We start from the raw sequence: 26,459 nt of genomic DNA, 5'->3' as shown, positions 1-26,459 counted from the left end.
TAGGCACAGAAGGAGTACTTGGCCACATAGCTCTTGGCGTGTGTGTGCATGCTTGCGTGCACAGGTGTATACATGTGTGTATTTAAATCTCCATCCTCCAGGCTGCTGGCTCCTCTTAGCTTGTCTCCCACAGACTCCCGGGACCTGACTGCCTGAGCTCCTGGGAACTGTGGCCAGGGCTGCTTCTAGGCTCTGTGTGCTCTGTGCAGTCACCAGAAACCTCTTCTCCCTCCCTGCAGCCTGAAGTCCACCACCGCACCCCCCTGCCCTTGCTGGCACTTCTTTCTACCCCAACCTGGCTACTGTCCCCAGTTTCTGAAATAGGGTCTTACTACACTACAGTACCTCTTACCTCTTAGGTATCTTCTGTCCTGTGGGGACTTTAGAGCCCCACACTCACCTTCTCCTAGCATGCTCAGGGGCACGTTTTGTCTATTAGAGGATACATTTTGCCAGACACATGTTTCTTTGGGGATAGAGAGCATTTCACTCCAGGAGGCATATCTTCAGTTCATCCCATGGCTGTTGAGCCAGGCAGTTGAGGGTCCACATCCCAGCTCTGCACTTGGAGCTGTGTTTTCTAAGCTTTGAAGAGGGCGTTTATCATATCCATACTGCAGATGGGGTCAGTGAGGCTCAGAGAGGTTAGGCAGCTTTCCTGAAGCCCTGGGGCTAGGAGGTGCCATAGCTGGGATTTAAACCCCAGTGGTTCTAGATTCCAGAGCCACAATCCTTCCTCCCAAAGACACTGCTTTTGTTAATATGTCCATTTGACCCCAAGGAGTGCAGTGGTGTGGAGCCTGCCTTGTTTGGCCTCTGCAGTTTTTAATATCTTAAAAAAAAAAATGTCGTAAAGTAGGAGCTACTGCTTTTTAAAATCAGTTTCTTGTCAAAAAGGCTATTTTCTTCATTTTTTCCCCATTAGATTTCATCACCTTTTGACCCCACATCACAGAACCAGGACCCCAGGCTGGTCATCAATTTGCCTGGAGGTTTTCAGAGTGGCCGAGATCCAAACTGTCCTTCACCCCAGTCATGGTTTATTAATTATGTCCCCACTCCTGTATTTCATGTTGAATTGATTTTGAGTTCATCGGACTGGGAATGTACTGGTTTGGATTTTTTTTTTTTAATCTTTTTGTTTTTGTTTTTGTTTTTTGAGCTCTAATTGTGAGTGAGCAGGCATTGAACAATTGTTTGCACAGGCACAATTATCCTGCTAGAAAAAAAAAAAAGTCTCCAAGATCTGGTGGCAGCTGTGATGCATCTCTGTGAGAAAACTCTGTCCAGGTGAAGACGTTCACCGTCTGCACTGGGATTAATATGATGGGAGTTAGGGTCAACATACAGATGAACTTTTTGACTACAGGAGATGAGATACTCTATATCAACTGATACCAGAGCAGGATGTCAAATCTTCTGGAGATTTGAAGTTTTAAAGTGAAGAGCAGGTCTTTTTAAAGGATGACAAAGGAAATTGGCTTGTAGCAAGCCAGTGCATTAAAAGTCAATCATTTGTTAGATGTGAAGTACTTTTCCAGCCTGAATTTTAAAAATAGCCTGCAGTTCTTCTCTCGGCCTCTGGGTGGCCCCTGTGGGGCTCCTGGTCCCACCTTCCCCGGGAAGCAAGCCCGTGTGCATATCCTGTTCCCCAGCCAATTTCTAATAACTAATAACTTTTGCCTACATCTCATCAGTGTGTGCAAAATAATAAAATAAACCCTTCAATTGATGGATAGGGTAATTAGAACTGAAATTATTTAAATAACATGGGTCGGGGGATAGGATGGAATGGCAACATTTCAAGCAGACAAAAATTAGAAACCATCTGTCATACCTTTTCAGAGTGGGATCCTCATGCTAGTGCCAGAACACTTTTCCCATCTATGAAAAAAAAGTCCTTCAATAGGAAACAGGGATTTTCACTCTTACTGGCAATAGAGCTCTTTAAAAATGCAAATATTAACTAAATTTTCTATTGAATTTAGCAGCTCACAAAGCACTTTAGTATGCATCATTTCACCGAGTCTTCATGGCCACCTTGGGAGATAGATCTCCCCTACATATAAATAGGAAAGCTGCAGCTCAGAGCCCTTGATGATTTTCCCAGGGTCAGGCAGCTGGTAAGAGCTGTTTAATAAGTTCCTTATTGAGATACAATTCACATCTATAAGATGCACCTTTATGAAGGTGGATGAAACTGTAATTCAGTAGTTTTTAGTATATTCATAAAGTTGAGCAACTGTTAACCACTATAATTCCAGAACATTGTCATCATCCTGAAAAGAAACCCCATACCTGTTAGCAGTCGCTGTTCATTCCCTGCTCGCCACAGCCCCTGGCAGCCTCAAACTCTCCTTTCTGTCCGTATGAATTTGCCTGAACTCCTACAACGTGTGGCCTTTTGAGATTGTCTTCTTTCACTTAGCATATACTCTCAAGGTTCACCCGTGTCATATCATGTAAAAACATTTTGTTCCTTTTCATGGCCAAATAACATTCCATTCTGTGGAAATATCACATTTAGTTTATCGAGTAGTTTCCACTTTCAAGCTATAATGAATAGTACTGCTATGAACATTTGTATACGAGGTTTTACATGGACTTACGTTTTCAGTTCTCTTGGGTATATACCTACAAGTACAGTTGTTGGGTCATATGGTAACTGTTGATCATTTTGAGAAACTGCCAACCTGTTTTCCAAAGCACCTGCACTATTTTACATTCCCACCAGCAATGGATGAGGATTCTGATATCCCTATGTCCTTACCAACACTTACTATCACCTGACTTTTGGATTATAGCCATCCTGGTGGGTGTGAGCTGGTATCTCATGTTTTTGATATGCATTTCCCTGATGACTCACAACAAACATCTTTTCATGTCATGTGCTCATTGGCCATTTGTATAGATTCTTTGGAGAGATACCTATTGAAATCATTGTCCCATTTTTAAATTGGGTTGTCTTATTGTTGAGTTGGAAGAGCTCCTTGTATACTGTAGTCCCCCCCTTATCCATGATTTCATTTATTATGGTTTCGGTTCCTGTGGTCTGGAAACAGATGACCCTCCTTCTGACGTATCGTCAGAAGGTCAGTAGTAGCCTGACACTACCTCACGGTGCCTACATCATTCACTTCACTTCCTCACATCACGTAGGCATTTTATCATCTCACATCGTCAGCAGAAGGGCGAATCCAATAAGATATTTTCAGAGAAAGGAGAGACCACATTCACATAACTTTTATTGTAGTATATTTTTCTAATTGTTCTACGTTTGTATTAGTTATTGTTATTAATGTCTAACCATGCCTAATTTATAAATTAAACTTTATGCTAAGTGTATGTATATAGGACAAAGCATAGTATATATGCATTTCTGTACTGTCTACAATTTTAGGCCTCTGGGGGGGGGTCTTGGAATATATCCCCACGCATAAGAGGAGACTACTGTATTCTGGTTGCAACACCCTTATTAGATATATGGTTTGCAACAATTTTCTCCTATTCTCTGGGTTGTCTTTTTGCTTTCTTTCTTAAATGGTACATAATACAAAATTCTCCATTGTAACCTTTTTAAATGTACAGTTCAGCAGCATTAAATGCATTCACTCTCTGGTGCAACCATCATCACTGTCCGTCTCCAGAACTTTTTCATCTTCCCAAACTGAACCTCTATACCCATTAACCAATTAACTCCCCACTCTGCCTTTACTCCTGGCACCCGCCATGGTGGACAAAGCCAACTGTGTAGATACAGTGGACTGGGTCATTTAGCTACCAAAACTGAGGTGGGTCTTTGGTTGGACATGCTGTTTGTCTAATTGAAAGGAATGTAGGGAGGGTAGGTGAAGGGAAACAGGAGATCAATGGGAGTCCTGAACAAAAGGTTCACTTAATTCACTTGTCTAGGGCCCCACCCTCCTGCTCACGTGCTACTCTGTCCCCTTCTCACAAGCCCATTTCCTCCCTTCAGACCCTAAGTTTTCTCCAAGTCCTCAGACCCACAGCTTCTTACTGCCAAGAAGCCTTCTGACCCTCCTTGGGAAAGTTCTGGGTCCTTCCAGGCTTCCTTAACTGCCTGATTGTAACCCTGACTGGCCCAGAACTCACATGGCGGATTCATGTGCCTTTTCCTCTGTTCTGCTGGGGGCAGGCTAGCACCTTTCCTTCCACCACGCCTCTCTCCCCTGTAAACTTCCCAGGTAGACTCATTCCTGGCCAGCCGCAGATTCTGTGCTGTCGTCGGCCGGGAGCAGTGGGTCAGTGGTGTGAGCCATTGCACACTTGCACACTAGGAGGGCATTCAGAAAGGACCTGGGGTTATGCTGGCATGAGACAAAGGTGGAGGGGAGGGAGGGCTCCCCCAGCTCCTCTATGGCGGTCTGGAGAGTCCTCACTGAACTCTGTTCTGTCTCTCTCTCCCTCCTCTTCCCTTGGTTCAGCTCTTCCCGGCCCCGCTGCAGACCCTTTCCAGGAAGATCGTGCGGTCCAAGACAAACAGCACCCTGGTCGGAGTGTTCACCATCACCCTGGTGTTCCTGTCGGCTTTTGTCAACATGGTAGGTGGCTCTACCCCCCACGCCTCCCTGGAGCTCCCTCTCCCCCAGAATTTCTTATTCGGTCCCCTCAGGTCTGGATTCAGATTTGACTCCTAAAGCCTCTCACACAGGCTTTTAGTTCCTTGCTCTCAAGGCTGGAGGGACCAGAAAGACTCAAGAAGTCCCCAGGGGACGTTTATGAGCCCTAGCCTGGGCAGCCGGGCCAACCTTGCCGGCTCCTTGACTTCTTCCAGGCTCCTCTCCTGTCCCCCCTGTCAGTGTCAGGCTGCACCTGAGACCAGGGTGGACAGACACCCGCTGCCCTGTGGAGATGGGCTGCCCTCGCCTGGCCCCCACAGCTGACCCTCTCCCCCGCTGCCCCTAGTTCATGTGTAACTCCAAGGACCTGTTCGGCTGCCTGGCGGACGAGCACAACATCAGCACCAGCCAGGTCAACGCGTGCCATGTGGTGGAGTCGGCAGTCAACTACAGCCTGGGTGACGAGCGGGGCTTCTGCAGCAGCCCCCGGCCCAACTGCAACTTCCCCGAGGTAATGGGCAGGGGGCTCTGGGTGCAGACAGACCCCTCTGCCCCGCTCCCTCTCTGCCTTTGGCTGCTCTGGGGGAGTCAAGGGCTCTCAAGCTCACAGCCATCCCAGAGACCTTTTCCCAGTCTCTCAGTCCGTGTGCCGTACATCAGTGAACGAGGTCAGCCTTCTCCATGCAACAGTAAAACAGCATGCTTGCCGTGGGCCAGGCACTGTGCTGAGTATTTGACATAGATTTACTCATTTCGTCCTCACAGCAGCCCTTTGACATAGACACTGTTAACATCTTTTTTACACAGATGAAAGTGAGGCACAGAGAGGGTAAGTCGCTTGCCCAAGGTCACACAGCTAGGAAGTGGTAAAGCCAGAGCTTTCACCCAGGTCCTCTGGCTCCAGAATTCTTAGCCTTAACCTGAGGGCAGAGCTGTTTGTGGACCCTCCACTTTGGAGCAGGCCTGCCTCAGGAGAACCTGCCTGAACTCCTCTGCTATGGGCCAGAGAGCAGGGAGGGAAGCAAAGGAACCCAGTCCCAACCCGGTACTGCCATCAAGATCATCCATTCAAAGTGTACATACAATTCAGTGGCTTTTAGGATATTCACAGATGTGTGCAGCCATCGTCGTAATCTAGGTAGAACATTTTCATCACCCCCAAAGAAATCATACCCATAGGTTATTGGGTTTAAACACCGAGAACCCTTAGAGAGCAGCATGCATTAAGTGCCGATGGTATGTGCGGTGCTTCATTTACCTTTTCCTCAGGAAGCTCTCCGAGCCTGAGGCCAGGCTTCCAGCCCAGGGCGTCTACTGCATGCACTGGGTAGTCCCATACCCCAGCTGCCTTCGGGGCTCTCATGGAACCTGTGAGGTGATGGTAGTTGTTACCCTTTTCTGGGGAAAGTCCAAGCTTTCATCCAGTTTCAAAAGGGCCCCGTGACTCACAGAAAGGTCCAGAACTGCAGTGAGGGCCGCCGGGGCAGTCACAGAGCTGGCCTCCCTCCCCCAGCCCTGGGAAGGAGCCCGATCCATCTCCCCTGTACAGATGGGACAAGGGAACCTCCATGAAGGGCAGGACTCCCGCCAGCATTCACCTAGACAAGCGCCTCTCTTCCACCTGCCGCTGGGTCCGGCTGAGCCCTCCCAACCTGCCGGGGCGGTGGGGGGGGGGGGGGGGGCAGCCGAGTCTCCCTTCTGCCTCTGCTCCCTCGTGCAGCTGGTGGAGCTCACAGGAGCTGCTGCTTGAGGGCTGTTTGCTGAGAAGCAGGGGCTTGTTTGATCTTACAGTTGCCCCTTGGTGGCTGCTGCTTCATGGCAGATGCTGAGGAGTGGGCGAAGAGAGTGGGGATGGTGGCTGCAGGGCTTATTCCGGCTCCTCACTTGAGGGAGATGGTTGGTCCCAGCCTTCAGCCCTCACCAGTCTGACCAGTTCCAGTCCCACTGACCCCAGGCCTTGATGACTACAGAGCTCTCAGGCTCACATGTCTTCTGATTCAGCAACTCCTCACAGATCCCAAGGCCCTTGGGGACATCACCTGTAAGCCTTGGCCTCCTGGCTGTCTGGCTCAGGGTCTGAATGGGCATCCAGGCTGGCCCTGGGGGCTCCCTCCCCGCACCCCCCCCCCCGCCCGCAAGGACAGGATTATTATCCTTGGGGCTGTTTTTATCTGTGTGGACACCCCCCCCTACTCCTTCCTCTGCCCCTGTTCCAGGTAGTGGCTTGAGGCTGGCCCCTCCCAGGGGGCCCTCTGTATCCCCTCTCTGGGTTCCTGAAGGCCTGAAGAGGCTCAAGGTCCAACCTGGGAGCGTCCCCCACTGCCATTTGGCCTCCAGCCCAAAGCAGAGGAAGTGCATAGTGAGTCTGAGTGCCTGACTCAGAAGTCACGATGCTAAATTTAAAAGAAAGAACAAAATAACGACGGTGGCATGTCTAGGATTAGCATCAGGGGACGACAGAGCAGAAAGGAACCTCCGAGGTCTCTGGTTCAGCTCCTCTATTGTCTGAGAAAGAAACCGAGGCTCCAAGACCAGAAGGGACTTCCCCAGGGTAAATCGTGTAGGGACACAATCCCTGGTCTGCAGCCTTCTGGGCCAGACAGATTCAGAACTTTGGAATTTTTCAGAGTTTGAAAGAGTATCTCACACCCCCAGTGTAGCCTGGGCAGCACCTGATAATGAAATACAGTAATATTTCTGCAGCAAAATGTATGAATCGTCCCCAGAAGCAGGCTAAAGATGATAATTAGCATCACATCACGTGGGGCAGGCTTTGTCATCAAATAAGGCCAGTTCAGATGTTGCCACCACATTAGTCATGAAAATAGTTTCGGTTTGCAAACCGTGGGATTTCACGTTGCAGGTCAGGGGCTGGGGCCTGTGCTCTCTGCAGTTACTGAGGGCACCAGGCACTTCCTCTCATGGAATGGCAACGGTGAGCCTGTGACATTGGAGCTTTTGCAGATGGGGAAAATGAGGCTTAGAAAAGTTGAATAAATGGTGCAAGTCACACCAACAGTCCACAATGAATCAGAGTTACGACTCAAGTCTGCTTGAGCCTGGAGCTCTGCTCTAACCACTGGGCGCTGCTGCCAGCATTGGCCAGACTCAGCCTAGAGCCCCATCTTCTGGTTCCTAACCAGGGCTTTTCTGGTTTCGTCACAAGTTCGCATTGGCCGAAATGTGGTTGGCTCAGGGGGGCGGGGCGTGGGGCCGGGAAGGGTGGGGCCAGGGCGCTGAAGCCCGCTGCCCTCTCTCCGCAGTACTTCACCTACAGCGTGCTGCTCAGCCTGCTAGCCTGCTCCGTGTTCCTGCAGATCAGCTGCATTGGGAAGCTGGTGCTCATGCTGGCCATTGAGCTCACATACGTGCTCATTGTTGAGGTGCCCCGCGTCACGCTCTTTGACAACGCCGACCTGCTGGTCACCGCCAATGCCATGTAGGTGGCTCCCCACACTGGGTCTGGGGCAGTGCAGGGAGGCTGGAAGAGCAGGCGGCTGGGAACCTGGGCTGCAGGGGGCTTGCAAGGGGAGTGTTGTGTTGCCCCCCAGCCTACCACCTGGGCAAAGCACCAGTGTCTAGTCTTCCTCCTCTCTTTCCCAGTGGGCGGGGGAGTGGCCTCAGGGTGAGTAGGCCCTGCTGTCCCCTCCAGTTTGTTATTCAGTCCTGCCCTCAGGCCTCAGTGAATTGTTCCTCATTTGTTCAGGACAGTCTCTGATGAGCTATTTTCACTTAACTCCATCTGCCTGTGGCACCTCAGGCCCAGAGGGGTAAAGATTCAACAGAGCTGGACGGCAAGGTCTGTGAGAGCAAAAGAACACCCTTTGTTGTTCATGGGCTCTATGTCCTGCCTCGAGCTAGACACTGGACATACATTATCCCTTTTCAGCCTCAGAGCAACTTAGCAAGGTCGGCAGGGCTGCCAGGATGGTTGGGTAGTCTGTGCACTGCTCAAAGTCTCCTAGTTATGATGGTGAGTCGTTAGGTCCCACATCTAGGTAGCAGGCATGGGAGTTGTGCCTCAGGCTACCTAGCTCCCAGTAAATTGGGAATCATACCTATAGTAGTAAAATGTAGGTAAAATGCCTGATATCAATGCTCTTTTCTTCCCATCACTCTATACCCCCCCCCACACACATGTACATTGGGAAGTGCAAAAAATGTGACAGGTCTGTCCCCTGAGAAAATGTAGCAAACTGTGTTTTCTCCAAGTTATAGGATGGGATCCATTCATCCATCTACCCATTCTTCCAAAAATATTTCTTGAGGGTCTACCATGTTCCTTCCCCCATCCCCTCCCCCCTCCTCCCCTCTCCTTTGCTGAAGCAGCAGCAGAGAACAGAGGTCATTTCTGGTTTGGGAGTCCCTGGCTTGGCTCCAGGGCAGCACTGTCCAATAGATAAATAATGCAATGTAATTTAAAATTTTCCTAGTAGCTATATTAAAAAGGCAAAGCATACAAATTTCATATTTTTATTTAACCAATATATTCAAGATATTATTTTAATATGTAGTCAATATAAAATGATTCATGAAACCTATTACATTTTTTCCCACACTAATTCTTCAAAACCTAGTATCTATGTTACACTTGCAGGACATTTTAGCTTGTACTAGCCACACTTGAAGGCTCTAGCCACACGTGGCTGTGGTAACTACACTGGACACAGCATAGGTATAGTGTTTCTTCTCCTCTGGATGCAGCAAAGGGCTGGGGTGGTGGCCGGGCTGGCTTCTGTCCAGGCGGAGGTGCTGGGGGGCCCCAGGGTCCCAGGTATGGGCTGGGTGATTTGTGGTCATGGAGACCAGATGCTAGTTGGGGCTGGGCTTTCTGTAAGCCTCCCATCCTGAAAGTCTCCTTGGATCCAGAGGGGTGTTGGGGGCGGGGGATGAGGGAGCAACCGTAGTGGGGGCAGTGGTATCAGGCACGGGGCAGCAGGGCTGGGAGTGGTGGGGGAGCACAGCGGTGGGAGGGGCAGAGCAAGGTGGGAGACAGAACGGGGGAGGGGGGCAGAGCGGGAGTGGAGACTGCCAAGTCGAAGAGCAGCCCCGAACCGCCCTCCCGCTTCCTGTTCACAGAAACTTCAGCAACAACGGGACCTCCCAGTGGTGAGTGGATACTCTCCAAGTCCTCTGACACAGCCTCTCCCTGCCCTTGGCCTAGAGCTGCCAGAGGCCAGCAGCCCAGGGCCCAGCAGAGAAGGCGGTAGTGCCCATTGGGGAGGGGGCCTCTGAGGTAAGGTGGGCAGTGAAGGAGAAGGCTGGAGGGGGCAAGGGAAGCCCTTTACTCCCCAGGGACCAAGGATGCCTCATTGGGTAGATGCCCTTTTTTTGTGCGATTCCCACCAGCCCAAGATGACCTAGGATGCACAGGTCATTTCCAGAGACCTCACCTTAAGGCATCTGGCTTCCCACTCTTCCCCAGGAGCATGTGTCAGACCCCAGGCCCGGGAGAATAGGAGCTGGTGCCCCCTGGCTCCCTGCCAGAAGAGAGGGGCCAGCAAGGCCTGTGGGCTTTGTGGGGTAGGCCCTGAACTAGGGCTACTGCTGGTCAGGGAGTCTGTGCAGTGTTCAAGGCTCAGGCTCTCTGCTGGGACAGGGAGCAAGCAGGGTTTGGGAGAGCAGCTTTTATGAAGAGTATGTATTAATGTTAACAGGAATGCAATTAGTCATTATTAGCTACCAGGTGTGGAGTTCCTACTGTTTGTCAGGTGCTGTACAAGGAATTTTGTGTACAGTATTTTTCTTTTTTAATGTTTATTTATTTATTTTGGAGAGAGAGCGCAAGCAGGGGAGGGACAGAGAGAAAATCCCAGGCAGGCTCCATGCTCAGCCTGGAGCATGATGCAGGGGCTCGATCCCACAACTGTGAGATCATGACCTGAGTTGAAGTCAAGAGTTGAACACTTAATTCGCTGAGCCACCCAGGTGCCCCTGGTATCTTTAATTCTTAAAATGTGGGTATTGTTATCCCATTTTACAGATTAGGAAACTACGGTTCAGAGAGGTTAAGAGACTTGCCCAAAGCCCAGAGACGGCCAGTATGGCCTGCCTGGCTCCCTTGTTACTATGCCTACGGCCGCTATCTTGTCCACTGGGAGACGCCTGGGATGTACATGCTGCCTTTGACAAGGGCCTCATTTATCCCCTGATGTGACCAGAGGGAAGCTCCCCAGTGATGGGGGAGAGGCGGGCATCAGGAGAGGAGTAATGGCTGCTGAGCTGCTGGTGTGAGCAGGGGCTGAGACAGGGCTGCCAGCTGAGGCAGCTTCCTGGAGGAGGCATTACCTCAGGCAAAATTTGAGTGGGAGATTAAGAAGGGGGAGTAGTAGGAGGAAGACAAAGGCCTGAGGGGGCCTCTGAGCCTGCCATGAGGTGCCAGGCATCTGCCTCCTGCCTGCAGCCCTGAGCATGCGACCAAGGTGGCGCTGAAGGTGGTGACGCCCATCATCATCTCAGTCTTCGTGCTGGCCCTGTACCTGCACGCCCAGCAAGTAGAGTCCACCGCCCGCCTGGACTTCCTCTGGAAACTGCAGGTGGGTGGCCCTGGGACTGGAACTGGGATGGGGGACATACCCAGTTCTCGCAGCATTTTGTGAGTGAACGAGTTCATCACCTGGGCTGGCTGAGACTTCGTCCTGCACTGAAAAGGTGTCCTGCTCAGTCCCACTAATCTGTGCCCCATGTCCCAGCAGGTCTGCTCCCTGCTTTCTGGAGCCAAGAGCCAAAACCCTGGAGCTTATTCCAAACCATCCCACCCTTGACAGTGCTGGGACTTTGACGGTCCCAAGACATATGCTCTTAAGTCACAAATATTGGCCAGACATTGCTGTGTGCATCCAGAGGCAGGGACAGAGGGGAGGCATGGCCTCTAGTCTGTAGTGTGGGCAGCGAGGAGTCAGGAGAGGGGGGAGCGGGCAGGAGGTGAGGACTGTGGGACGCGTAGTCCCCATGTCACAGAGGCTGCAGTGCAGGAGCTGGTCCCACAGGCTCCTGAGCAGGGCCTGATGTGACCAGAACTGGCTTGAAGACTCTTCCAGGGGAGAAAGGATGGAGGGGGCATCAAAGACCATCAACTGGAAGCCTGGACAGGTGGCTGTGCCCTGGCCCTGGGGAGAGGTGGTCCAGGTAGGGGCAGAGGCAGTGGGGTGCTAGTGCCCAGGGAAGTGCTCCAGCCTCCAGGCTTTGTGCCCTGTGCCCTGATGGTGTCAAAACCCGGAGGAGGGGATGCCACTGGGCCACACACAGGGTGATGCTCCAGGTGCTAGTGATGGACCCAGCCGCTGCTTGTTACCTGCTGGACTGACTCAGAAGGTCCAGGAGAGGGCGCCCACGGTGAGAAAGTCTTCCTTGTGGGCAGCCTCAGACCTGTTATTCCAGTTACTTCATTCTTAAAGATGGGAGCATCCAGTGGCCCCTGCTGTGTTTTGCAGGAGGTTGGCTGAGATTCCCCACTGAACAGATGCCCTGAGGTTGGGGGAAAACTGTTTTGCATGTGGAATGCCCCCTTATCATCCCTGGGTTGGGAGGGACCCGGGGGATATCCAGTGTGAGGCCATACCTTCCTGGCTCAGATTGCTGCCTCCCTGCCTCCTCCCAGCTCTCATGCCCCTCATGCCTCTGGGGAAGCTCCCCAGAGGCCCCAGCTCTCTCCTAGGGGCTGACCAGGCTCTGTGGGACCTGGGGCTGATTTCCCTCCACTTCTCTGCTCACTCGCACCCCACCTCCCATGTGAGCTCCGAGGAAGTCCCCCACCCCCAAGACAGTGGCTGTCCTGCCACTCATTTGTGTGGCAAAGATCTCGAGAAAGGGCTGGAAGCAAGGGACAGGTGAGCCTGCCACTCAGCCTGCCTTTGTGACCTGCTGCCCTGTCACCCCACCCCGCTTCTTTGTCTAGCTCCTGAGTACGCAGGGTCAAAGTGAGGCTGCCTGCCAGGGCTGAACAGAGCAGTCTGAGCTTCCCTCACAACCCCACCCCAGTGTTCAGGCAACCGCAGCTCCCCTCCCATTTTGAAAACAATTAAGAAGGCCTGTACACAGGTGTGTGGGGTTGGGGGTGAGCATGTCTCTACCTGGCAGGCGTGTCAGCCTCTCTCCACTGAACCCCTGCAACAGGCTCATGATGCTTACACGTCCCTTCATCTCCCGTCCTCCTCCAGGACTTTTGGGAGGTGGAACAACATGAAATACATACCAACAAGCAAAAACCTGAACACAGGTCCTTGGGTTGTGTGATAGTCGGGTGCTCCCCGCCCGCCCAGTCTAACTCAGCAGCTAATTTTGCTGTTGGATCTAAGGTCATGGTGGGTGGGTGTGGTGCTGGCAGTGAGCTGGGGAAGCCTGAGGTCCTTCGCTTCCCTGAAGCGTCTGTACCAGGAACACACCCTTATCCGCAAGCCTGCCCCTGGCCAGACCACTGGGTCTCAGGTCTTATCCCTCTCCCACAGCATTGACCTTATTAGGATCAGTAAGGGGGCTGTGGACCCCTGACCCCTCCACCTGGCCAGAGCCCAATCCTAGAAGCGGTTGGCTGTGTTGGGAGCTGCCCAACGTCACGTCTCAGGGCAGAGTTGTCCAGATGTGGTGGGAGTTCCTGGTCAGAACCCTGGGGCCTTGGCCTGTGCTCCCTGCAGTAACCAGTCTCTGACTATCTCAACCCCAGCTTCCACCACCAGCTGCCTGGCACTGGGCAGATGCACTCTGGGAAGGGCATGTGTTATGTTTCTGCCACTGCTGGGCTGATCAAAGGAGCTAGAGTGCTCTTGGGCCCCCAGGCATGTGGTCTCAGCAGTAGTAGCACCGTGGGCAGCCTGTGCATTTTCCGAGGCAGATGGCCCGGCTGGGGATCTTCCAGGGAGTAACCTTCGAGAAGTACAGAGATTCCCACTCTGGCCTACTCCCGCTGGCTCACCTGTACCAGAGCTAGGCAGAGGGTGGCTTGGGAGGAGGGGCCTGATCAAGGCATCTCAGAAGCAAAGGTCCCACTGGACCCACGTGGCATCTCAGGATCCAGGAACTTCCTTAGGCATAACCCCTATTGTCAAGGCTGTGTTTCCAGTGGCTCTAGGACTGATGGGCTGTGGGTCCTCTCACCTCAGGTGCAAGGCTAGGCCTCTGAGCCCTGGGGTCCCTGAGCTTTCTACCCTACCTGCTGGACCCAGGTCCTGTGGCTTTGGGTGGGTGTGCCAGCAGTTTCCCCATGAGCAGCCACCATCCACAGGGAGAGCCAGGGAAGTGGTCTTTTGGAGGTTGTAGCTGCAGCCAAATAGAAAGGCCTCCAGGTTTAGTTAGGAAAGCCCCCAGCAAGCTGGCTAGATCTTTTCAATGGCCCTGCTAATGATCCTTTACCTGCCTGTTTTACCAACATGATCACTCCCAGTTAAAGGGGCCATTTTGTTTGCCATCAAGGGGGAGGAAGCTAGCAGACTGCACTGTGTACCTCCTGTGTCACATGAACTCTGGTCAGATGGCTCCTTGCACACTTTGGTGCATAATTATCTCTGCTCTTCAGGCTGTGGGCCACTATTGGCCTCTTGATTTGAGGGCTCTTAAGCTAGAGGGTGAGTGACCACAAACCCCAATTTCCCAGACCCAGGACCCAAACTGGGGGGAACCAAAGTCAATGGTGATGTGCCCATCCCACCCCTGGTGGCACTTTGGGGCATCTGTACCTTCTGGCCCTGGGGTGAGTCTGCTCTGGTGGGAACCAGGGAGATTGGTGGGACTTTAAGCCATCGTCCCAGTGGGGTTGGCCTATTAAGTGATCCTTATCAAACTGCTTTTCTGATTGTACTTCCTGATATGAAGAAGAAAATGGACAGTTGTGGAGCACTTGGTAGCTGGAGGGCCACTGGGGCTGTGGTTTTGGCCATCCCTGTAACCCCCTGCCTTGGTCTAGCTTTGGTCGGACAGGATGCTCTCAACCTGTCTTCCAGGACCCGTTTCCAGTCCGGGGTTCCCTCCTTCGGGGCCAACACATTCCGAGGGACAGGCAGGCAGAGCCCAGTTGGATGTGTACAAGTGTCTCACTTTTCTGGTGCTTCCTCATGGAAAGCCAGAGGTGGGGACAGCAAGGGGACAGAGGCTGGGCACAGTGGAGGTCTCGGGTGTACGCGGGCAGGCCGCATGCCTCTCCTGACCGGGCACCGTGTCCTAGGCCACGGAGGAAAAGGAGGAGATGGAGGAGCTGCAGGCCTACAACCGGCGGCTGCTGCACAACATCCTGCCCAAGGATGTGGCCGCCCACTTCCTGGCCCGCGAGCGACGCAATGATGAGCTCTACTACCAGTCGTGTGAGTGCGTGGCTGTCATGTTCGCCTCCATCGCCAACTTCTCTGAGTTCTACGTGGAGCTGGAGGCCAACAATGAGGGTGTTGAGTGCCTGCGACTGCTCAATGAGATTATCGCCGACTTTGACGAGGTGCGACGGGTGGGCAAACAGGAGACGGGTTGGGGAGACAGCCACCTTGCCTACATTTCTTCCTCTATTGTGTTACAAAGGAGAAAACAGGCCTAGAGACACTGCTTCCCTAAGGTCAGTGCTAGTAGGTGGAAGAATGGGGGTCCCAGCCCAGGCGTTTGGAATTTGAAGTCTCTGCAGGTCTGTTGTCCCACTGAGGCCCTGCCCAGCTACCTTGCCAGCCGCTCTCCATCAGCCACCGTTCCTTTCCCACCAGGCTGGGGCCCAGCCTTTGAGGGAGTCCAAGGAAGGAGGGACTCCTAGGTTAAGGGAGAAGGCAGGACAAAGACGCAAAGCCCGGAATAGCAGAGGTGGAAACACAAACGTGTCTTATTTACTACACCCTCGCCAAGCACCTAGTGTGTGCCAGGTGCTGGGGGTTCTGTGCCCAATAGGGCATTTCGACCCTGGGAGCCCCCTGAGTGGTGAGGGTGAGAAGGTCAACCCCAGAGGGAATACAGAGCCTTGGGAGGAGGAAGAGGAGGATGGAACTGGGAACGGGCTGTGCTGGAAACAGCCCATGAGGCTCCTGGGGCAGAGTGTAGCTGGAATTGACTGAAGTTGGGTCTGGGCAGGCTTTTGACAGACAATGGAGATAGAAGGTGGGTGTCTTGTTGGACAAAGATGAGGTGGTGTCCCTGGGAGGGATGGGGATATGAGCCAGGGAAGGGAGGAGATGGCCACCAGCCCCTGTTGGGGGCAAGAGACGCTGAGGTGACTAGTGGGCTGGCCTGGGGCTCTTGGTGCAGGGCAGACAGTGACTCACGGTGACCACACACGGGTAAGTATGGGAGGAGGCCTGCTCTGTTGGCCTCACACTGAGCTGGTGTGGAGTTGGGCCTCCTGTGTGAACTGGGAGGACATGAGGGGCCATGCTGTTGCCCTTCCCCCATAGACTTCAGTGCCCCAGCCTTGGTGGTAACCCAGGTTTGGCCTCCTTCCATCTAGATCATCAGCGAGGATCGGTTCAGGCAGCTGGAAAAGATCAAGACCATTGGCAGCACCTACATGGCTGCCTCAGGCCTCAATGACTCTACATATGACAAGGTGGGCAAGACCCACATCAAAGCCCTGGCTGACTTTGCCATGAAGCTCATGGACCAAATGAAGTACATCAATGAGCACTCCTTCAACAACTTCCAGATGAAGATCGGTGAGCTTGCCTTCTGGCCAGTCCAGCCTGGGAAGAGCAGGTCGGGTAAAAAGCTGCAGGGCCTTGACAGGACTGGAGAGGAGGGTCGTGGAGGGAAGGGTCTTAAGGACTGACGGTGTTTCTATTTGGGAGCTTCTGCTATGTTTGCAGTCCTACTTCACACACAACAGTGAGGTTTAATGTGGCCCCATGTGACAGAGGAGGGGGAGCGCCCAGGGGCTTGGAAACACGGCAGAAAATGTCTAGACAGTGTCAGTTAAGCCAGGTGTGTTGGGTAAGGTTCTTGCTTGAAGAGGAGGGAGGACATTTGAGGTGGGGAGCCAGCATGGCAAAGGCTGAGGGGCAGGGTGATCGGGGTTGGCGTGCCTAGGACTGGGAAGGTGGACAGATGAAAGCAGAAGTGCCAGGAGGGAGATGTCAGCTTTGCTTCCTGGAGCTGGGTCACGGTGGCCTCCCTGCCTGAGCTCAGACGCCCAGGGGAGGATCACCTGGACAGAGAAGACACTGTGGGTTAGGAGCAAGGTACTAAGAATGAAAATGGTTGTGCCCCTGAAAGAAAACAGGAGTGATGAGGAAGAAAAGGATGAGTTCTGGTACGTGTGGTTAGAATGAACTGAAAACTGAAATGCCACCAACAGGGATGATTAAGGACAGGCAGTGGGATGCTGCAGTGAGTCACTGGATCCTTGAAGAGGGTGGTCCTGGTGATGGACTTGCAGGAGCTGAGACCTGATTGGGGGTGAGGACACAGGAACAGTGCTGTGGGAACAGACCCCATGGTCTGGGTTGGCAGGCATTTCGTGGGAACTGCAGGGTAAAGCATGGTCTCAGGCCTGGAGGACACTGGCGGTCTTCAGACTGAGTCCAGAGGAACTTGCTGAGTGTCAAGGGAGGAATGATAGTGTGGTGAGCACTGGTCTGAGCCCTGATGACATTGCTGACTTCTGTCCCCTGCAGGGCTCAATATTGGCCCCGTGGTGGCTGGGGTGATCGGGGCTCGCAAGCCTCAGTACGACATCTGGGGCAATACGGTGAACGTGGCCAGCCGCATGGACAGCACCGGTGTGCCTGACCGCATCCAGGTGAGTGCCGGAGCATCCACCACCCGGCTCACCCCCATGGGGGCCTCTGCCTGATACTCCAGGTCCCTAGTGCAAGCTGCCCACAGTCACCAGTCAGAATTTCTGCAGCCAATTTTGAAGGTAGCTGGCACTGTCTTGAGAGCTTGGAGATCATTGTGTTTCAGGCCCTCAGGACCTTGGACAGATCTTCACTCCTGTGCAAAGCCCTCTACTGGCCACAGAAGGAATTGGGGGAGTAAAGGCGGGAGCCACTGCTGATGCTAAACCAGGAGTGCTAATGCCACGACCCAGGCATACAAGGGGACACCAAGATGGTTGCAGGGAGCAAGGTCTTGCCAGTTGGAGCCCACAGCACTCAGGGCCTGGTGCAATAGAACCAGGGAAGGTCAGTGATCCCTGGGATGGTGCTCCCACCACCCTAGTTGCCAAGGGGCCTGGCCAGAGACTTTTTCTCCTCTCTTCATCCTGTGCAAGCTGGCTCTTGCAATTCCCAGGCCTACCTCTCTTCAACTGCTTTTGTTTTTCTTAGACTGCCCTTAATTCCTTCTGCTCCCGTCTGACAACAGTGAGGTCCTGGATTGGGCTGTATTCCTGTACCTCTGAACCCCCAGGGCCCCCATAAGGCCTGCCATAAGTGGGCAGGTCACTTAGCCTCCCTGATCTGTTTTCCCAAGTTTGAACTCTGCTCTCTTCATGGCCCTTTGCTCACACTGACACTGCTTAAATGTCCCTTAAATCCTCTCTTCTGTGGGACCTCTGAACAAAGGGTCAGCCCAAGCACGGCCCTGGCCTGATAGGTGCTGTTAGAGGAACCTGGCCAAATGGCTTTCTCTCACTTCTATCCCTGTGCCAAAGGGAGAAGGGACAACAAGATGGCAGCTGGGGAGAAAGGAATGTGTGTTTGCAGAGTGTCTGACCCCACCCACAGACAGGTGTGAGGGACTCTGTCAGCAGCCACACAACGGCCCGGCACCTCACCTTTGCATAGGGCTTTCCCATTCGTGGAATACACATGATAACCCAGTAGGGTCACCTTCCAGCAGCCCATCTAGAGATTTCTGGCCCCTTCTTCCCTGGCCTGACAGCTAGGCAGGGCCAGGATCCTCAGCAGAGGTTTTGTGGGGTGGCTGGCGGGGCGTGTGGGCTGTACTCAGACGGCTTTTGGGTCACTTCATGAAGCATTCATCTGTATTGCTGCTCACATCAGCCCTACAATAGTGCAGTGATTACTGAAGCCACTGGTGAGTTCCCCTCTTTGTTCCAAAAGCTAAAGCAGAGATGGGCACTAGGATATAGAACTGAATCCACACTCTGCCATTTGTTAGCTATGTAGCCTCAGACAAGTGATTTAGGTTTCCTGAGGCTGAGATAACAGTATTTACCTCATAGATTCAGTGAGATAAACAGTGGCTCTCAATCTGTGGTGTAAAAAACCAATTTCCAGGAACATCGCTGATCTGTCCTGGAGCGAGACTTGGGTGGACACGCTGGGCCCATGCTTGGTATCAGTGGGGCAGCGTCAGAATGCTGTGCAGTTCTGCTCAGCTTCTGCACCTCTCTCTGCACAATGACAGGCAGTTCAGGGACCACAGGCCACCCTGCCTGGCACAAAGTAGGTGCTGTCATCCTTCTTGTTTCAAACAGGCAAGTCTAGGGGCGAGCAGCTGTCAGGGTGCCACCCACCCTTGTGTGTTGGGGACAGTCGGACAGAGCTGCCTGACAACAGGCTCACGGCTTGGCTCAACAATGGCCTATCCACTCCCCTTCTTTGCCTCCTCAGGTCACCACAGACATGTACCAGGTGCTGGCTGCCAACACATACCAGCTGGAGTGCAGGGGCGTGGTCAAGGTCAAGGGCAAAGGAGAGATGATGACCTACTTCCTCAACGGTGGGCCCCCGCTCAGTTAGCAGCTGCCAGCCAGTGATGCCAAGCAGCCTGGCCTCCAGAGAAACGGAAATGGCTTCTTTGTATGCCGGAGGAGGGGCAGGTGGAAGCCTGCGCTCTAGCCCACGTGGCTGCGCCGGTGAGATTCTCCACTTTGACTCCAGAAGCAGCTTCTGCCTTTGTGGGCAGGCCTCAGCCTCCGTCCCAGGCCCCAGGGTGCCAGCGTCCTGCGAGCACCAAGCTGACCAAAGATGTTTCCTCCGTAGAAGACTCCACTAGGCGCGATCCGAATCCCGAGTTTTCTAACGGATGCTGCTGCGCAGGTGGAAAGGAGCTGCTGAGTGCTTACGGTGTGTGGCAGCCGAGTGTGCAACGACAGAGCTGAGGGGGAGGCCTCAGCCTCGGGTGGGTGGGTCGGTCGGTGGCCCAACTCTGGCCCAGGGTAACCCAGCGGCCCCAGGGGTCCACTTCCCTGTGTGAGCCTTTAAACCCCTGACAGAGGCCACGGCCCCTGCCCCATGGAGGGGCTTGCTGGCAGGAGTGCTGGCTCTGGAGGGACTGCGGCCTTCTCCGCAGCCCTCCTCCTCACCTACACAGGTGGACAACGCCTCTTGGAGGGGAACAGAACAAATTGTGAGGGGGAAGTGAGAAGATGCGAGGCAAGGAGGGGTGGTTCTGAGAAAAAGAAAATATTTATTAAATAAAACAACTTTCTGTGCCCTTCTTTAGACTATGCTAGTTGTATGCGTATAAGAGACCCACAAGCAAACAAAGATGCCACTGGTGGTTGGGGGGAGGGCAAGGATCCCAACTTGTCTTTTTTGTATTTTTTATTTTGTATTATTGAAAACCTTGGAGATCTAACAAATATACCAAATTCTATATTTTGTAAACTATATTAGAAAACAGCTGTGCACAGCGTTTGTACTGTACGTGTGTCAGCGTATGTACTGGTGTAGATGTGTGTGTGTTTATGCCGTGGAACTGGTCACATGCAGGATGCCTCTTGCCCTCACTTCACTTCAGATTAGGCAGTTTTGGGTTTTCCCAGGTCCAACCAGAGCAGTGAGCGTGTCCTTTTGGGGTGCCCTACAGTCAGAATAAATGGGAAGGTGCATGCGTACATTATCCCATCTCTCTAACACATCACTTCCCCTAAGTAAAATGCAAATGGATAATAAAACAAAAACTGCCTTCCCATCTCAGGCTCAGGTGGAACCAAGGGAAGCAGCCTCAGCCTGCAACAGACAGCACGGCCCCTGTCCCCTCTTCTCCCTGAGATGCCAACCATTTGCTGCCTGCAGAGAGGCAGCTGTGAGTGCTCAGGGATGGCCGCAGGTGCTCAGCTGGCGGGGGGGGGGGGGGGGGGGGGCGGTGGTGGTGAGAAGCCTTACCTGCCTACCTTTCTCAGTTGGCTACCGTGCAGGTGGCTCGCCCAGAGATAGTGCCTCAGACTTGGGGGTAATGTGCAGCCCTCGGGTTCAAGGAGGGTGGTGGCTTTGCTCTTCATCTGCAGACCAGAGAAAAGGATAGAGCCTAGCTAGCTTCAGCGTCCAAAGGGCAAAGCTAGCAGAAATTTTGTTTTGTCTGGTTTTTGGTTTTTTGGGAGGTGGAAGTGAAATATATTGGAAAAAATTATATTTGTTATATCCTCTGAAGGTATAAAATGGAAACGGGCTTAAAACTGAAAAATGATATATTATCATAGGGATATATTCAAACAGAATCCTTGGGTCCTGTGCCATCTTTTTGTTGCTTCTCAGGGCAGAATTATTCTCACCTCTAACACGAGCTTGAAGGAGGTAGGGCGGCAGCTATATGCCAACTGCAAAATGTTATTTTGATCCCCATCTGCACCACCTCTCACTGGACACTAGCACCGGCCTCCCCTTTTTTCTTCAGTATATGTGCTGCCGAAGCGAGCTCCCCTTTCCACACACCATCTCTCACCCCAATTTGAACACAGCTCTGAGAAGCAAAGTGTACGGACCTAAAACTGCCAGCTCAAGTCTGTCCATGCTTCTGCTGCTCTGTCCTTTGAGTTCTGCATTGCCCCTCTTGCATCTGTTGGGGGGACTGGCTTTCTCCATGGTGGCATTCTCAAGTCCCCGGCCCCTCCATAGCACCCACCAGTGGTGCTGGGTTTTAATTTTGCTTCCAACCTGAGTAACGTGTGCGTGCTGAGTTCCTCCGGTGGTTCCCCCCATTGGTTACGGTCTCCTTGGCCTCTCGGGGGCCCATCCCTCCTATCCCAGCAGTGACTGGTGACACCATGCAGTGCTAGCTCTTCATTCCCTCCAAGGGTGTGCACTCTTTTTATTCCTGCTCTTGCAAAAACAGATAGGATTATGATTTCCCATGGAAATTGAAAAGTCTACTTAAATAATTTAACTATTAAACACTTTCACTGGTAATGTGTCCTGGTCTGATTTGTGGCTTGGGCCAAGGGCCTGGTTCCAGTCTGAAGAACAGTGCCCTCGGCCCTTGCTGGGGCACTGGGCAGGGAGCCCCAGAGGGCAGAGACCTACCTTGAGTGGGGAACAGCACGCTGCTACGGGGAGAATGTCGGCGAAGGCCTGCAGTCATTGTGGCAGTCAGGTGAGACAGCATTGGTGACCTTGGCGAGAGTTAGTTCACTGGGCTGAGGAGCAGGTTCCAGAGTGCAGGGGGCTGAGGAATGAGGAGGTGAGAGACACCAGGAGTGAAGGGACAAAGGATTTAGGATGGGACCAGAAAAGATGTAGGGTTGAGGGGAAGAGGTTTTAAAACAAGTGAGCCCAACTCATTTCTATGCTAAGGGAAAGAAAGTTGAAAATACAAGAACACAGGGGCGCCTGGGTGGCGCAGTCGGTTAAGCGTCCGACATCAGCCAGGTCACGATCTCGCGGTCCGTGAGTTCGAGCCCCGCGTCGGGCTCTGGGCTGACTGCTCAGAGCCTGGAGCCTGTTTCCAATTCTGTGTCTCCCTCTCTCTCTGCCCCTCCCCCGTTCATGCTCTGTCTCTCTCTGTCCCAAAAATAAATAAATGTTGAAAAAAAAAAATTTTTTTTTAAAAATAAAAAAAAAAAGAAAATACAAGAACACAGATCATCGAAAGGACCCAAGTAGCAGGGAGGACAGGGAGATGCAGGCTGAAAGTGTACTGATTGGACTTGGGCAGCTAATAACCGTGGCTACCATTTACCGGACACTATGTGCCAGACACAGGGATAAGCATCACACAAACTTCATCTCATTTAATGCCCCTGGCCACCACATTTCACTGATGAAGAGATACAGAGAGGTTGAGTTACTTGCCTAAACTCCTACAACTGGTAATTAAGAGAGAAGAGATTCAGAGCAGGCCTGTCTGCTAAGCCCATACAGGTAGCTTCATGCATGCCCCAGGACTCCTCTTACCTCGAGAAGAAAGGAAAGGTGGCAGAAAGGCAGTTCCTGTCGTCCGCACCCATCAAATGCAGGGCTATATTTGGGCTCAGGAAATAAAACCAGAGGGATCTGGTCAAGTGAAAATGAAGGAGCCAGTGAAAAAGACTTCACTGGGTTTATTTCAACAATGGCCACATGGAGACATAGCCATGGCAGTCCTGGTCATAGGCAGGTCCCCTGCTCCAAAGAATTGAATAGCATTAGCAATCCCACTGTCCATGGTAAAGGATGCAATGGTATAGAGCTCATGTTTAACTCTGAGAACTTTTCAGGCTAGGGTACATCAATCAGAAAAGGAAACCAAATGAAAAGGCCAAGCTTTAGGCTGACTGGACTAAGTGGAGGGCAAGTCCTCAGGCAGGTCCAGGGCATCGGATGCGCATGCATGCACACCCAACACACAGGACAGCAAAGGAATGCAACTCATAACCTTCATAAGCTCTTCTCATTCCCATCTCCATTGAACTAATTCCAGAGAACGTATTTGTTTCTCCCTTATAGATTTATACTTTTGTGCAAAAGCATATCCAAACCTAGAATGTTAATTAGCAAAACTTATTAGCAAAGATACATGTGTGGTGAGTTTTGAACACTGCTTTAACATCCGTTGACAGTGTACCCACAGAAGGCAGTATATTATGGGGGCCTGGCAGGCTCAGTCGGTTAAACATCCAACTTCAGCCCAGGTCATGATCTCACAGTTCCGGAATTCCAGCCCTGCATCAAGCTGTCTGCACTCAGCAGAGTCCGCTTCAGATCCTCTGTCGTCCTCTCTCTCTCTGCCCCTTCCCCCTCCTCCCCCCCACTTGTTCTCTGTCAAAATAAACAAATAAACTTAAAAAAAAATCCACTGACAGCAAAGACCATTAAAACCAAGACCAGACTTCAGCCAACATGCTGATGATCTGATTTGGGGATGGGGGTGGGGGAGGGGGATTAGCAATGTTTATGGGAAGGCACAGTGAAGCTTGGTGCACTGAGGGAGCTGAAGCTACATATTCACCAGATAGTCCTGTTACTTTAAGACTTTCAAAAACACAAATACATTTACAGAACTTTTCCAAAAGCAGATTATCACCTGAGTGTCATACAGTTAAATGATGCCCAGAGCTATAGTTTTTACATGATAAAATGTGCCTATTTTCCATAATGTTGCAAGCTGGCCATGAGTTGCTAATTAGCATAAAGCGAGCCTCCAGAGCTTGGGAAAGATGCTGAATCCGTATCATTTCAGGACAGGAAAGCATTCTTGGGCGCTGGGATGCACAATGCTCAGAAGTAGCGCTGAGCAGATTCTCACTACCACCTGAACAAGAGAGCAGCAGTGGCAGGGACACACATTATGAAAACTCCCCGCTTTTGAATTCGTCTAAATCAAAATAACTCCTCACTGAAGAGAACAAATGATGTACAGGTTGTCTCTAGAAGGAAGGGACTGTAAGTCTGGGCCATGCTGGCCATGGCAAGTATCACCTAGCACAGGGGTCAGGAGGAGAGCTGGAGGGCTTGTGTTTTCTATGGAGGAGGTACAGAGAGGGCACGGCAGACCAGAGAATACCATGCCCTCCACACCCTGCCTTTGGATGAACTTAATCCAAAGTGTATAAAGAGCTTTCCTATACATTTTCTCACTTGTGCTTCCTCCCTGGCCCAGGAGGCAGTGGGAGAAAGACCTGGTGCATGTCCTGAGGCTGCTCTGATCCTCAAGGATAAAAGCTGTGGCACTTCTGTGCGCACAGGCACTTCTGCCCAGTGCACTGATCTGGCTGGGTCCTGATGATCTTGCAGGGATACAGGGCTTGCCACTTCTCAAGGTTGACAGCAGGTGAAATGAGGTCCGCTTACTATAAGTACTATAGCTTTTCTTGGCCACTCAGATTTTCACAAAAGCCCTTTAGTGTTTGTTTGTTTTTTTTTTTCCTGTCTTGGAACAAAAAATATAGTATTTGCTGTCCTCTTCTTGCCTATCTTTCCTTCCCACCTGCAGGGTCATTGCTTCTCAAGACAGACACCAGAACAAAGCCAAGTCAGGCCACTGGAATGGCTGACCTCCAAGGTTCCTTTCTCCTCTAGATTTCTCAGATTCTAAATATTTGTGAGACCCTGTCCAATATTCATGTGCCAGACCACAAATATGACACAAACATAAACACAATCAAGTTAGGATTTTAAGATTTTAAAGCCAAAGGCAGACAAATAGATGAAAGCATCCCATCAAGGGGGATCTTTGGGAAGACCACCTTCAAACCAAAGTTGCAACAGCCTCTGCTCTGTCCTCCTTCAGACATCACGCCAGCAGAAGTAGCAGCAGCCATATGCATCGGCAGGGTGGCCAGAGTCCTTTCCTACCAAGGGCCCTGATCCGTACAGTGCTGAGGGCCAGGTGATCAGTCTCGGTTCACAGACCCAGCAGAAGGTCCAGAAGATGGGATGAAGGTGAAACACAAGAAGGAAGAGGATTGTCTAGGGCTGAGGGTAAAGTAGGCACCCTGTCCCAACTAGCTTGCTAGCTTTAAACCTCACCCACGCATCTGTTTCTAGTGAACAGAACTGAGCCACCCCCTCACTTGGTGAGCGCATATTCATCCCCAAGGTCCCTTGCCTACTGCTGGTCTATTAGGACTGTGAATTAAAGAATTCTCATTGGAATCCATTAGGGGCCTCATCACTTTTTCTCCCCCTCAGCCAATTTCTAATTTAGACCTGCCTGGAATCTCTGGTTTGTCAGCATCTTTATTTTCCAATTTTGCAAAATTTGCTTCTGTGCGTTGACTTTGTCAGTTAGCTAGAGTGGCACTTCCTGGTTCATGTGGGATTTTTTGGGGGGGGTGGGGAGCAGAGGACGGCATTTTGTATCAGACTAATCCTTTAAGAGCCATGCTGCATTTGCACTTTTTAAGAGTGCCCTGAGCATCACATCCCCAGCACCTATATGCTATTTCTTTATTATGGTTTAGAGGCTGCTGGCTGCATCCTGCCACCCCTTGCTTCCCATCAATGCACAGACCTCACGCACATGCACACTCATGGAGGCCCCTACAAAGTGGTGGGCACGAGGGTGGCCACCATTCAAGAGTACCCACTAGATCAGAGCATTCAAAGCAAACAATGATGGGGCCACAGTGCTAGGGCCACATTGGACAACATGACGTTCCCAGAGGCACCTTCCCCTTTTGACAGCACTCCAGTACCTGGGAGACTGTGGGGTCCTGGAAAGCACAGTCTACCATTTCCAGACTGTGTGACAACAAACAACTGATCCTAGTCACTTACCTCAGATGGATATTGTTAGGTTCACATAACCTTCTATACCAAAAGCACCTGATGTACAGCAGCACTTGGCAAGCATGTGTCTCCATTCCCTTCTCCTGTCCTTGAATGCATCCTTACTGCCCTGCCCAGAGATCTGCACACAAGAGCTTGCCAGGGCAGGCAACATGCCTGCTAGACATTTCAACAGGATCCTCTCTTAGCTGCCGATCTCTGAAAAACTTTGTACAATGACTTATATTGAGGCATTTGCAACATAAAAGACTTATTACCTTGAAAGTAATAGCAACACCAACAAGACGGACCACAACAAGACATACCGTGCTGTCCTAGCACTCAATGTGCCAGGTGCTGTTCTAAGTACTCTCTATATATGGACTCATTTAATACAGCAACACTTTGCCCAAGGTACTATTACCTCCATTTTACAGACGAGGAAATGGAGGCAGAGAGGTTATGTGACTTGCTGAGGTCACAATGCCAGTAGAAGAGAGCCAGAGAATCTGAGTCCATGTTCATAATCACTATTCAATATTGTAAATAGTTATGTTCTATTTTTTTTGTTCAGTGTTTTCAGATACAAGAATCACTTAAAGCAGAA

General features: G+C 51.7%; 1 protein-coding gene and 1 long non-coding RNA gene across 3 annotated transcripts in view; one reads left to right on the top strand and one right to left on the bottom strand.

Annotated features, from left to right (window-relative positions):
- ADCY5 (adenylate cyclase 5) overlaps positions 1-21,574 on the top strand; it is a 147,700-nt gene extending 126,126 nt beyond the window's left edge. Inside the window, exons 13-21 of the mRNA XM_043594336.1 lie at positions 4,446-4,562; positions 4,927-5,091; positions 7,844-8,019; positions 9,660-9,689; positions 10,984-11,116; positions 14,737-15,000; positions 15,988-16,192; positions 17,150-17,274; positions 19,055-21,574. Coding sequence (XP_043450271.1) covers positions 4,446-4,562; positions 4,927-5,091; positions 7,844-8,019; positions 9,660-9,689; positions 10,984-11,116; positions 14,737-15,000; positions 15,988-16,192; positions 17,150-17,274; positions 19,055-19,183 — 1,344 coding nt within the window. The 3' untranslated portion in view covers positions 19,184-21,574. The remainder of the gene's footprint in view (positions 1-4,445; positions 4,563-4,926; positions 5,092-7,843; positions 8,020-9,659; positions 9,690-10,983; positions 11,117-14,736; positions 15,001-15,987; positions 16,193-17,149; positions 17,275-19,054) is intronic.
- Positions 20,839-23,306, bottom strand: LOC122491522. Of its 2 annotated transcripts, XR_006299372.1 has the most exons (3): positions 22,559-23,306; positions 21,689-21,830; positions 20,839-21,482 (listed from the first exon to the last, which is right to left on the bottom strand). It is a non-coding gene; the product is annotated as an uncharacterized LOC122491522 (long non-coding RNA). The 2 variants fall into 2 exon arrangements; XR_006299371.1 differs by lacking the exon at positions 22,559-23,306 and having other exon boundaries at positions 21,689-21,982.
- Between the last annotated feature and the right edge of the window lie 3,153 nt (positions 23,307-26,459).

Source organism: Prionailurus bengalensis, chromosome C2, assembly GCF_016509475.1.
Source record: "Prionailurus bengalensis isolate Pbe53 chromosome C2, Fcat_Pben_1.1_paternal_pri, whole genome shotgun sequence".
NCBI lineage: Eukaryota > Metazoa > Chordata > Mammalia > Carnivora > Felidae > Prionailurus > Prionailurus bengalensis.
Note: the sequence above shows the minus strand (reverse complement) of the source record. Positions and strands in the feature narration are given on the sequence as shown.